General features: G+C 43.1%; 1 protein-coding gene across 9 annotated transcripts in view; it reads left to right on the top strand.

Moving 5' to 3' along the window:
• Nucleotides 1-12,010, top strand: part of ARHGEF10L (Rho guanine nucleotide exchange factor 10 like) — a 552,090-nt gene that overhangs the window by 207,306 nt on the left and 332,774 nt on the right. For all 9 annotated transcript variants that reach the window (XM_069240675.1, XM_069240678.1, XM_069240680.1 and 6 more), the window contains 2 exons: nucleotides 6,632-6,726; nucleotides 7,593-7,694. In XM_069240675.1, the coding sequence (XP_069096776.1) occupies nucleotides 6,632-6,726; nucleotides 7,593-7,694 (197 nt within the window). The remainder of the gene's footprint in view (nucleotides 1-6,631; nucleotides 6,727-7,592; nucleotides 7,695-12,010) is intronic.

Raw genomic sequence — 12,010 nt, forward strand, 5'->3', positions numbered from 1 at the left:
TCCAGACCTGCCCGACTAGTCGAGCTTCATTCATGGGAGGGTTGTTCACAGTGAACATGTGGCTCAATGTAACATTAACAGCCGATTTGCGACCAACCACTCCCGTCATGCAAACCCCTTTGCGGCTAGACTAGTGGCGTGGTGGTGCAAAGATTATAGGGTTTGAGGTTGAAACAGCTATCTAAACTGAGGGTAAACCAGATAGCCAAGGGGAATGTGTAGCATATACGTAAGGGGATACCTCGAATGTTTTTTAGATACGTATGGGGAGTGTGTTGTATGTGTTGTAGATATGTAAGGGTGTAATTGGAATGTTTTGGAGATATTTAAGGGGATTGTATTGCAGATTTGTAGGGGATAATAGTCATGTTTTGCAGATATGTAAGGGTGTGTGTTGCAGAAATAAAAGTGATAATTGGATTATTTTGCAGATATGTATGGGAGGTTGTATGCGTTGCATATATGTAGGGGTACAATTGAAATATTTTGGATACATGGAATGTTTTGCAAATACGTAAGGGGAGTGTGTTTTAATTATGTTAGGGGATTATTGGAATGTTTTGCAGATATGTAAGGGAAGTATTGTTGATATGTAAGATTAGTGTGTTGCAGATATGTATGGGGATTACTGGAACGTTTTGTAGATATATAAGGGGAGTGTGTTGTAGATATGTATGATTAGTGTGTTGCAAATATATTTAGGCTAATTGGAATGGGTTGCAGCTATGTGAAGGTTGTGAGTTACACATATGTCTGTAGAATGTGTAGCCGCTATCGAAGTTGAGGCTGTAGTTGATATCTAAGAAAAGGGTGTTGCAGACATCTAATGGGAGCTGACATCCATTGGAAGGGTTAAGCAGATATATAAAGGGGCTGATTTACTGAGTATCCAAGGGAATGGTTCAGCAGATATCAAAGATGGGAGGTTCTAGGAGAAATCAAAGAGGAGGATGTTGTGGAGCTCAAAAGGCAGAGCCTAGCAGATAAGTAAGAGGGGAGGGGTGTAGCATATATCAAAGTGGCAATTCTACAGGTATCTAAGGGGAGAGTGTAGCAAATTAGCAAACATCTGGGTGGTCAGAGTTCCTGGTTGAAGTAGGGGTCTGAGTTGTATCCAAGGCTGATGTCCAAGAGTATGCAGGTGGAGCAGCCTGACTTGTTCTGGTGTCTAATGCCAGTGGTTCATGGTGCTGTGCATCTGCATGGCATATTTCTAATTGTAAATACTGTAGTAAAGTAGCACTTTTATGACATAGTTACCCCCACTTTTTGCCTGGTGTATGTATGTTTAGACTGTAGTACACTGGGATCCTGCTAACCCAAACCCGTGTCCATGTTCTCTCCCCTAAATTTAGTTGGCAGGTAACTTTTGCACCTCACAATTGGCATATAGGTGCACCAATGTAAGTCCCTAGTATATTGTACTTGAGTAGCCATTGGTACACCAGGTTTCCCTGATGGGCTGCAGCATGTAATGTGCCACCCTTGTGGGCCCATACAAATTGTGACTACAGGCCTGCTAATGTAGCCTATGTAAAATGGTGCATGCACCATTCAACCCAGATATAAGGTCTACCTTATACCACAGTCACTGGACTCTGTCCCTATAAGTCACCCCTAAGGTAGACCCTTCTGCCCAAGGGAAGAGTGCATCAGCAGAGGTGCCCCTACAAACCTTGGACCTGATTTTCTGGGCTTTGTAAGTGCGGGAAAGCATCTTAAGGTATGTAGTGGACGCTGGTCAAAATTAGATGTCCAACTAAATAATGGCTTCATCAAACGTAGGCATGTTTGGTATCAAACATGTTGGAATCATGCAACTACCCCGATTCCAGTGATAGTTGCATTATGCCATGTACTCTAGAGATTCCCTAGGGGGTCCCCCATGTCTGCCTGTACAACCTTTCCGAGTCTGCATGCCAGCCCGTGCTGCTGCTGACCCCAGACACTGTTCTGCAAGCCTGCTGCTGAGCCTAACTCGAGCAGGGGAAGGAGGAACAAATGATTTCCTGTAGAAATAGGTGTCTCTGGGATGGGGGAGGGTGGGGTGTCTCTGAGCACCACCAGACTGCTTTGAAGGGCACATTTGGTGCCCTCCTTGCATAAACTGGTTTACTCCAGTGCAGGAGCCCCCAGCTCCCGCTCTGGCGCAAAACCACACAAAGGACAGGGGAGTGACCATCCCCCTGTACAGACCCCCTCGGGAAGTGCCCAGAGCTCTACCACGTGGCCCCTTGATTCTGCTATTTTGGAACTAAGATGAGCAGAGGCCCCTAGGAGCATCTGACTGGTGTTCAACCCTCTTTCTGGGTTACTTAAGGGCTCCCCTGAGGGTGGGACCCTAGATTCTTCAGTGGATTCATTTGGGGACTCTTCTGCAAGACACTTCTGCAACCTGGACACAGAAATCGCTACTGGACTTCACCGGGAACCAAGACAATACTGCACCTAGTAGGAGGGCTCCTACTGCAACTTTGTACCCGTGCATTGTAAGGACTCTGCAACCTGAGCGGACGTGCATCCTTTAGAGTCACAAGGACTCTACCTGCACTTAGGAAAGCAAGAAGGAATCTCCCCTGGAGTGAAAGAGTCACTCCTCTGCATTAGCATGCACCTTGATATTGGCGACTGGTTTGTGGATCTTACTGTCCATGGATTCTTCAAGGCTCTCCAACACTGTTGGTGGTTCTGTGGCCCTCCAGAGGTCTGACCTGTCATCTTTGCAACTGAGAATTATGAGGATCCTTGCTGGAGCGGTCTGGCTGGAACCCCTGTGTACCACATCTATTTGTTGTTGTGAAATCTTGTTGGCTTTTCAGACCGAAGACCTCCTAACTCCCAGAACCCCCAACCTCCGGTTCTACAACGCTCCAGGAACAATGTCCTCTCTGCAACTCCTGTGACATGGGTTCTTGCATTTGCCAAGGCTTATTGGAGATTCTGCTGACCACTCTCCCCTCTGTGATCTGAATACTGGTGTGGGACAGCTCGTGGATGACTCCTGGGATTCTCCTGCATCACCTGGACTTCACAGCTGCACTTCTTCGACCACTGTCCAACAAGAAAGCATCTCTAAGAAGGGTGTGAATTGCCCCCTAGACCGCCTTGGCACCCCTGAGTGGTCTGGACTCTGTCCCCTCTTTGTTTAGGTCCTCTTCTTCTAGAATCCATGCCTGGGTTCCACCGACCTGGTCCATGGGTAACAACAGCAGCTGGACAGCCAAGGTCCCCATTGACTTCAAGGGGAGATTTTGACACAACTTCACCCCTATACACCTGGGCTCCCTGGTGTAGGTACTCTGCTTCTCACGGGTGGGGGGCACTCTTAAACCTCCCTTGTCCCAACAGGTTTCCTCGAGGTCTTCTGGGTAGGGTCCTTGAACATACAAACTTACTGCGACTTCCCCCATGTTATCGTATGGGCACTGGCCCTGGGTTACAACTCTGCACAGGGGGGCCTGGGGAATACTAGTTACTTACCTTTGGTGTTTTAGTGCTTCCCCAGTCCGAAGGGTCCTTGGGTGGTAGTCTTGGTTAGTAGTGATTTCACATTTCAGTTTTTTAGAATGAGGTTTGCCCCCGACCCCGCCATAGGGGCCCATTTTTTTTATGCTTTTACTTACCTGTTTCTGAGTATATTTTTGTAGGTTCATATCTCCGGTAAGCAGAAATACCAACGTTAGTTTAGTGTTTGTGTTATAATAAATAATACACTTTTTTCTAACACTGGTGTGGTTCTTTCCTGTGTGTACATCACTGACTGACCTGTGTGGTATCTGCAATTAATTTATAACCTCCTAGATAAGCCTCAGCTGCTCTCCACCCTTTGAGAGCTCTGTTATCTACAACCTCTTACACTATCACTGAGGGTTGCCTGGACTCAGTACAGGATGCCTCACCTATAGGTGTACACCATATACTGAGCTAGCCTTCTACAAACACTGGCTATAACACAAGGTGTTAGGACTCCAGAGGATGGTAAATTAAGGGAGGCCCTAGGTCCCTTGCTGCGAATATGCCTATTCATAAACATGCCATTGCCTCAGAAATACCCACCAAAATCTCATCATGACCTTGGAGTGTCTTGCAGGAAGTTTGTGTTTGGAGCAGGACTCACCAAATGAGTAGTTTGTTCAGAAATGGAGTGATGAATCTGCTGTTTTATAAGCAGGTGTGATTCTTCTGTCCAACCCCAGAGACAGAGTGAAGTCAAGTGCCACACGCACACCCACACCCTCTCACATAATACCATACGCCTTGTTGTACAAAGGCCCTGAGAAACACTGACTCACTCTCTTTGCAAGTGTCCCACACCCTTGCTGTACATTACCGTCACAGAGTGACACCGAGATATATCCCCACATAGGCTGTCCATCAGTCATTTTGTCTGCCACAAGCAAACGCACACATCCACAGTGTCTACTTTTTCTTACACAGGATTTCGGACACCCAGTCTCTCTCACATACACATACATAAAGTATTTACACTGTTATATATTGTGATGCCCTCATCCACCCACAATGCCATAACTGTTCATTCATTGAGCTCCCGCTCTTTGAGGTCACAGGGCCACTCGGTGGGTCTGGACAATGTGATATATATTCTTGCCTGCTAAGCAGCAATACTCTCTTCAGCAAGCACACTTTCTGACCAGCCTGTGCCTAGGGAGAGAATCAATCTTGTCGGCAGGCCATTGCATTGTGGGATTTGTAGACCATTGCATTGTGGGACTTGTAATTTAGTTTTTAATGTTGTACGTATGTGCGCTAAATTATCGATGTTCAAAGTTGGCTTAATTGCCCGCTCTTTTTCAAAGTGGTGTACTTTACACAGGGCCACTTTGCTCCTATGTGTTTCCTTGGAGTTGCCCAAAAAAAGTTCTTATAGATGAGGGAAATTAACTCGCCCAACATCGTGTGTCTGTTGAGATGAGACCTGAACATAACCTGGAAAAAATATTCACAACTAGTTTGAATTGAATGCATTCTTTAGCATGACTCAAGTAAGCAACTAGGACACATAGTTTAACATAACTGCGAGTTTGGCAAATTATTATTACTAATGCTTGATTGGCGCCTCCTTCATCCTCTCATTCGGTTCCTGGCGCTGTAGACGATCTGGATGGTTGATAATTGGTTCATGTTCTAATAAAATGCGCGTCACCTTGCTCAATGTATGTGTTGCTATAATGGTTCCTCAAGTTACTAGATGGGAGATGTCCACAAAGGCCTGTGGCTGTTTTTATTGGATTTAGAGGTGAATGGAACCAACTCACAGCACAATAACTGGAGACGTCAGGCTGCCAGCTTCACCATACTGGCTCTTCTGTCCATTCTCTCAGCCCTTTACCTATCCAACCCTCAGCATTTCATCTGTCGATCCCAGCAGAGCCTACATTTTCATGTTTATTTTTTGTTAAAAGCCGCCTTTGCCCAACTCAGCTTGGAACTTCAGCATACCTTGACGGTGAATGGCATGTGTAAGTTCAGTGCCTCGTAAATGCAGCAGGGACTTCTGTTTTCCCCCCTTTTTGCAGTTTTGTATAAGGTGAACTTGACGCAAGGGCATTAGAGTACTTTAAATGAGCACTAGATTACATTACAGGTAGGTCTAGGTGACTGGGCATTCATTTTATTTGTGGTACAAGTTTGTGGTACACTCATGACTTTCCACAACCCCCTTCTACTACGGATTGCCATTACTCAAGGAGAAGCACGGATGGAAATGTCTGTTCTTACTTTGTTACCCTCCTCGAGCATACAGCTCTTCGTTGGTATAATGAAACTGGTCCGCGATCAGTGTTCTATCATTGCACAGGCATCTCCTTGCTGATATTAGAAAACGGTGCATCATGAACCTAGTTTTTAGGAAATGTGTGAGAAAAGTGAACTGATAAGTTTGCGGGCCAAAGGAGAGCTGTTTATTATTTGCCACGAGTTTGTTTGCTTGACCATTTCATTTTTATCATTCAGGAATGATAGTCATTGAATCTGTTTGTTTAGAAGCCTTTTCAGTTCCTTTCCTGATCATGGCAGAGATAGTAAGTCAGATGCCTGTAGTAGGGAAGGAGTCCATCTGGTCCCTATATGGTGAACCATTCCAGGAAATGTTTATTTCTTGTCAGATTAAATAATCTAAAGTGTCCTATGGTATGTTGTTAAACCGATGACATTCCTTAAGAAATGCTCCTCGCCTAACCAGACTCTGCTTTTGAAGACCAAACTCTAAACACACATAGGCTTGGGAGGAGAATTTCAGCAGATTAAAGGCCGAACAATAGATTTTAGCTACTAATCAATCTAAATGCTAGGAGTACTTCCCCCTCTTTATTTTGCTACCCTATTTTAGTTTGGTGCCAACTTGGCATAGAGGCTTTCGAGGAGGGAGTCAAGTTTTGAACAATTCAGTGCTTTTGATAGAGTTACAAAAGTGAGGTTAAACAATCCGGCTGTGGTGGCCTTAAATTGTAACTTATGATGGTTGAAGGAGCCCCTCTTATCAATGGTGACCTCAAGATATTTATACGTATTTCTAATATTACCGTCATATCTTTTAACATGATTCTCCATGTCCTGTTGTGAAGCATACAAAGATCTCAGCCTCTCATAATTTTTTCTCATTCCCTTGCAGGTCTTCTGGTGTTGTGAGCAATGGGGATAGCATTGGGGATGTTACACAAGGGGTGCGCACTTTGAGCCTGAAGAAGCGCAGCTTGAGGCGGCGAGGTGAGTGTGTATGTGGTAGAGCATGGGATGATGGGCAAATAGGGTTAAGGTGCAGGTTGCCTCTTTCTTGCTCTGGTAATAGAAATAGTGTGGTAGATGTCAACCACTTGGTGTTTACACATTGCCCCCGAAGAAGCTCTGCCTATGCAGCAAGGTGGTCCTGTGCGAGATTAGCATGGTTGTTTGGGAGGGAATAGGGCTTTTGGAAGCATTTGTGCCACCATAGTTTAAATGGCATTTTGCTGCTCCCCATCTATAGCAATGGAGACATGTCTGCTTCTTGTATCATCAATCTGGAGTTCCTTATGGGGGCACTCATGGGCAGTTGCTTAAACTTGAACCAATCTTTCAGGCTGATTACTAAAGAAGGCAGTAGCCCTCTGCATCCCCCACTTTCAGGAACAGTGCAAGGATTTTTTTCCATTTACAGTGAAGGGGAAATTGGCACTGCAGTTGGGTCCAGCTATTGGCATTGTCGAGTCAATGTCCACCTTTATGGTACAGTGTAGGCAACAAAACCAATTTGTGTGAGGGGCGTACTTTGAGGAATATTTGCACTAAAGATTTGAATAGTGCATAACCTAATAGAAATACGTTTTTCATCCTAGGTGTCCCTGTTAGCTTGTTGTCTACATTGCCTAATGCGATGGGCTAGCCTGGTTCATATTTTTATTGTCAACATTAGGAAAGGTGTTTCATAAAAGTGGACACCCCATCATCGTTACAACTTCATGGGGTTCTTGTCTTTGTAAAATGCTGTCAGGCTGGAGTGAAAGTGTTGCTGAGAACAAAGAACATGTGGGTTTTGTGTATTGGGACAATTCCTTCATTGTGCTCATAAGACGACCTGTGCCTATCCTTTCTAGGTATCGTTTCTATTGGAGACCGCCGATCACGCTCCTCTGTGACCGATGATGGCATCATTTATGATGACGTTCCTTGTGATCATCTGGACCCAGATCACTATGGTAGGAATGCCTTCTGTGCAACGCATTTATAGAGTTGGATTGACATTGCAGAGGCGAGAACTGAGTGGGTAAAGATGTTTGGGGAAATTACATTTTGCAGGTAGTAAATTCATGTATCCTGAAGTATGAATACTGCTATCAGTTTAGTGTTCGATTTTAGATTAGGTGACCAGATGAACATTGGTGCATTTATTTGGGTAGGTGGATGGCTTCCTCAGTTTTTTGTTAATACCGAGAGAAGATGTCTGTTGTTGGAACCTGTCAAATAATTCTCCTTACATCGGAATCGCAGTCTGAAAGTGTTTATTGATGAAAAATGGATAGTCTCTTAATCACAATGTCCATTGGCCTGGGGTTCCCCCGGCAAAGGTTAGCGGAGGCTATATCTTAGACAAAAGGCAGCACTCAAATTCTAACTCAACTTGTACACAAGTTTCTCTTAGTAGTCATGTGGTAAATTCTTATTATGAACACAAGCAGGATCCCATTTGAGTTTATGAGAATGAGTGAGAATGACCTTCTGACAGTTACAGAAGTTTAAACAGTTTCTGCTGAGCAAGGTTTTCCTAATTTTTCGTGCCCCTGTAGCCAAAATTTTAAAACCGTTCCAAGTGCGAGTTAACACATCTATGTTTCCACGAACACACTGGGCAAAATAAGACTGCACCCTTGGTCCCTATGGATAAAGTGATGTTAGTAACGAGAGGGGAGCTTAATTGCACTCTCATATGGCCTGGGTGGAAGGAATTTGATTTTAAGTCATCTACTTGATTTTGCGCATTCCAGCGATGTAAGAAACTAGCACTGCTCTCCATTGGAGCTAATGGGACTGATATATCTTATGGAAGATGGGGAATACATATTCAGAAGCATACATTGTGATGGAGGGTTAGCATCTACACAAAAGTGTGAGAGTCACCAGAAGAAAGGAATTCAAGATGATATAGAAAAACAGTACTGAGGAAAGTTTGCTCATAGATTTTTTGCGGCTGTGTAAAAACATATGCCGAGAGCAGCCGGGCATGACACATAGAACACGTGAATGAGGGCTTTTTCTGTGATGGGCGTGGTGTTGTAAACCTTCACAACTGCTAAGGGAGTTGTTTCTTCCTGAAGCTACACAGGTATGATTTGCTCAGTGCTTGTGTACAAAAGAAGATCTAATGTTGCACCATAAATTTGAAAAATCAATGGATTTACGAGACCAGTGGTGAGTAGATATGGACTCTAAGGCATACACATGGAATACATTTAGTAAATCAAACTCGAGGCTCACAGTCTATATGCACTTTGCTCGTATGCGATCTCTGAGAAAAACAAACTTGCATAGTAGCAATTTTGAGAATCCATTTCACCTGACAATTTTTTTCACTGTCGAGGATAAACGACATTCACTACATGTTTGAATCCAATTCAGTGCAACTGTTATTTTAGTTTATTTTTCTTTTTTTCCTACTTCTTCAGCTGGTATGCTACAGCCTCACTTTTTGTCTTCCCTTCCACGGTGAGACACCCTGTTTTGTTTATACATGTTCCCTTTTACTTCCCTTTTAGTCCATTTCATCCTTCCTTCCTCCCTCCTTCCTCATCTCTACAGCCTGCTGCCCAGTCTTTGTTTTTATTAATGGTTTCGTTGTTCAATTTTGGACCAACGCGTCAACTATGTTTATGTCCAATTGACCACCTATTTTTAGGTCGAGCGCGCAAGCGCTTTGACCAGTTGTAGTTTGGGCTTTTAACCACACCCATCTCATGCACATCACTTTCATTCATTCCTAGGCTTGCCTTTCAAAAATCCATTTTTGTTGGTAAATGCTTTAGTGGTCACATTGTTCACAGTTACCTAATCAGAGTCATTTCTTGTGGCTCTCTCCTTAAAACACTTAAAAGTGATAAATGGCTGACAAAACAGAAATCCTCAAAGCAGAGCTGATACTACAATATTGACTGCATTCAGGAAATTCGCCTCATAATGCTTTGCAGGGCATTACTTTCACAAAACATTTTTGCTCATAACTTAGCCTGTGGTGGTTCTGGTGCCACCTTCAAAACATTGACCACAATGTGCTCTTTCTGTCTACATGATCTCTGGGTCATCACACAATGTTAGTGGGGACTCCAAAATAATAACCCCTCCCACCATTCATTATCTTTTGTACGCTCTCTTATGGCTGGAACTTTTGTTCTACAGCTGGGATAAGTTATGTTTTATGGCCCTTGTTTGTAATATCATTGTAATTGGCTGCTAGCCTTGAAAATGTATAATGCGCTACACTACACTCTCTAGGGACTAAATATATGGATACACTGCATTACCTTCTCCCATTATTTTTTAATGTGGTTATGATCTCTAAGGGCTGACTGTATAGTCACAGGACCATGTTTCTTCCAAATGCTATTTTTATTGTGGTGTTCTCTAGGGCTGTTCTGAGCATTGCAACCACAGCACGAAAACTCGCCACATAATGCTTTGCAGGGCATTACTTTTTCAAAACATTAATGCTCATAACTCAGCCTGTGGTGGTCCTAGGACAATGGGACCACCTCTAAAATGCTCTTTCTGTCTACATCATCTCTGGGTCCCCACACTAGGTTTGTAGGGACCCCAAAATAATAACCTGTCCCACCATTCAGTGTCTTTTAAGCTTTCTCATGGCTAGAACTTTTGTTTTACAGCTGGGAGTAGTTGTGTTTTAAAGGCCTTGTTTGTCATATCATTGCAGTTGGCCTGCTAGCCCTAAACCTGCCCTCTAGGGGCTAGGTATATGGTTACACTGCATTACCTTTTCCCGTTTTTTCATGGGTTATGCCCTCTGAAGGCTAACAATATATTTACATGACCATGTTTCTTACAAATGATATTTTTATTATGGTGCCTTCTAGGGGCTGTTTTGAGCATTACAGTCTAATGCCAAAAGTTTATTTCTGATAAAGATTTATATGATAATTTTATATGTTTTAATAATCCCTCCTTTATTAAAGTTATGACCCTGATTCAGGTCAACTTTACATCCTTATTACAGAACACTCTTCATATGTTTGGGTGATCCTTCTAGTTTATTTCTCCTCTGTGGGGACCTTGTGTCTTTTTTAGGGAAATTGTGTTAGCCAGCCAGCAACTCTGATGGTGGGGTGGTGAAAGTGGTATTCTATTGGAATTAGCATAGTAGATTTACATCAGGATTCTAAATGGCAACATTTTCATTTTTTGCTGCAGACAGAGGAAGAAGGTAAATGAAAGTGCATTACTTAAATGTAGGGCTACTGGAATTATATGGAAGGAAAAAACTAAATTATGAGGCAAGCTTGACCAATTTATGTGGCAAGAAAAGTCCAGTTATGAATTTACAATGCCAATAGCTCTAACTGAAGCAAATCTGAGACCTATTGCATTGCAAATGCTTGTTACTTTGGTTTTGATTCCACCTGCCCCAAGAGTCTTTTACCTTGTCATTTGGTTTGTTTTTCCCCCTAAAAAAGCCACCTTACTGTGCATTTGGAAGGTTTTGAGCACGATTTCGAGATTTCTGATTCTTTCTTTCTACTTGTATTTGCTGCACAATATCCATGCTGTGTATTTGTCCACACAATGTATGCATGCAAATAAGTTAATACATGCCTGTGGAGCATTTCTCCTGAAACTATGCATACACTTCTCAACCACAGCACTGTAGAGGGGAATCAAAATCCCACATCTGGGGTTTTGAGAGTTTGGTCATTTTGAAAGGAAGTTGGGGATTGTGCAGTATAGAGACTATCTTGCCCCTAACTTTATTTTGATAATATAACGCAGGACAGTTTGAGGGGAGGAGGAGGCAGAGATTTCTGTACTCTTTTGAGTATAGCAAATTCTTAGACTAATTAGGTGGAGGGCAATTAGGCTTAATAATAAAAACAATTAACATTTTAACTGGTCAGTACCCAATTCTGGGAACCCCAGAACATGGCAACCCCATTGGCCTACCCACAGTGGACAAACAGTCAAGATGCGCGTTAATGACCCTTGATGCCAGGAACAAAGGAAGCCCCCTTGTCTGCCATCAAGAAACTCCCTGTAAATTGTGTATCCAACCTGCATAGTGTCAAACAAACTTTGATGATGTGTAACCTAAACCACGAACATGAAATTAATTATCAATAATGCTGTGCATACTGTAGAAGGAAATAAAATAAGCAAAACACTTTTTAAATATTGCGCTGCGGGATGCTTGAGCAATTGGTAACCTCTAATGACTAACACTTGTCCATTGGTCCTGCTTTATCCTATGATCAACCAACCCAGGTCTGTAAAATCGTAGTCTTCCTGGTGATTAATT

The sequence above is a fragment of the Pleurodeles waltl genome, chromosome 6 (assembly GCF_031143425.1).
Source record: "Pleurodeles waltl isolate 20211129_DDA chromosome 6, aPleWal1.hap1.20221129, whole genome shotgun sequence".
NCBI lineage: Eukaryota > Metazoa > Chordata > Amphibia > Caudata > Salamandridae > Pleurodeles > Pleurodeles waltl.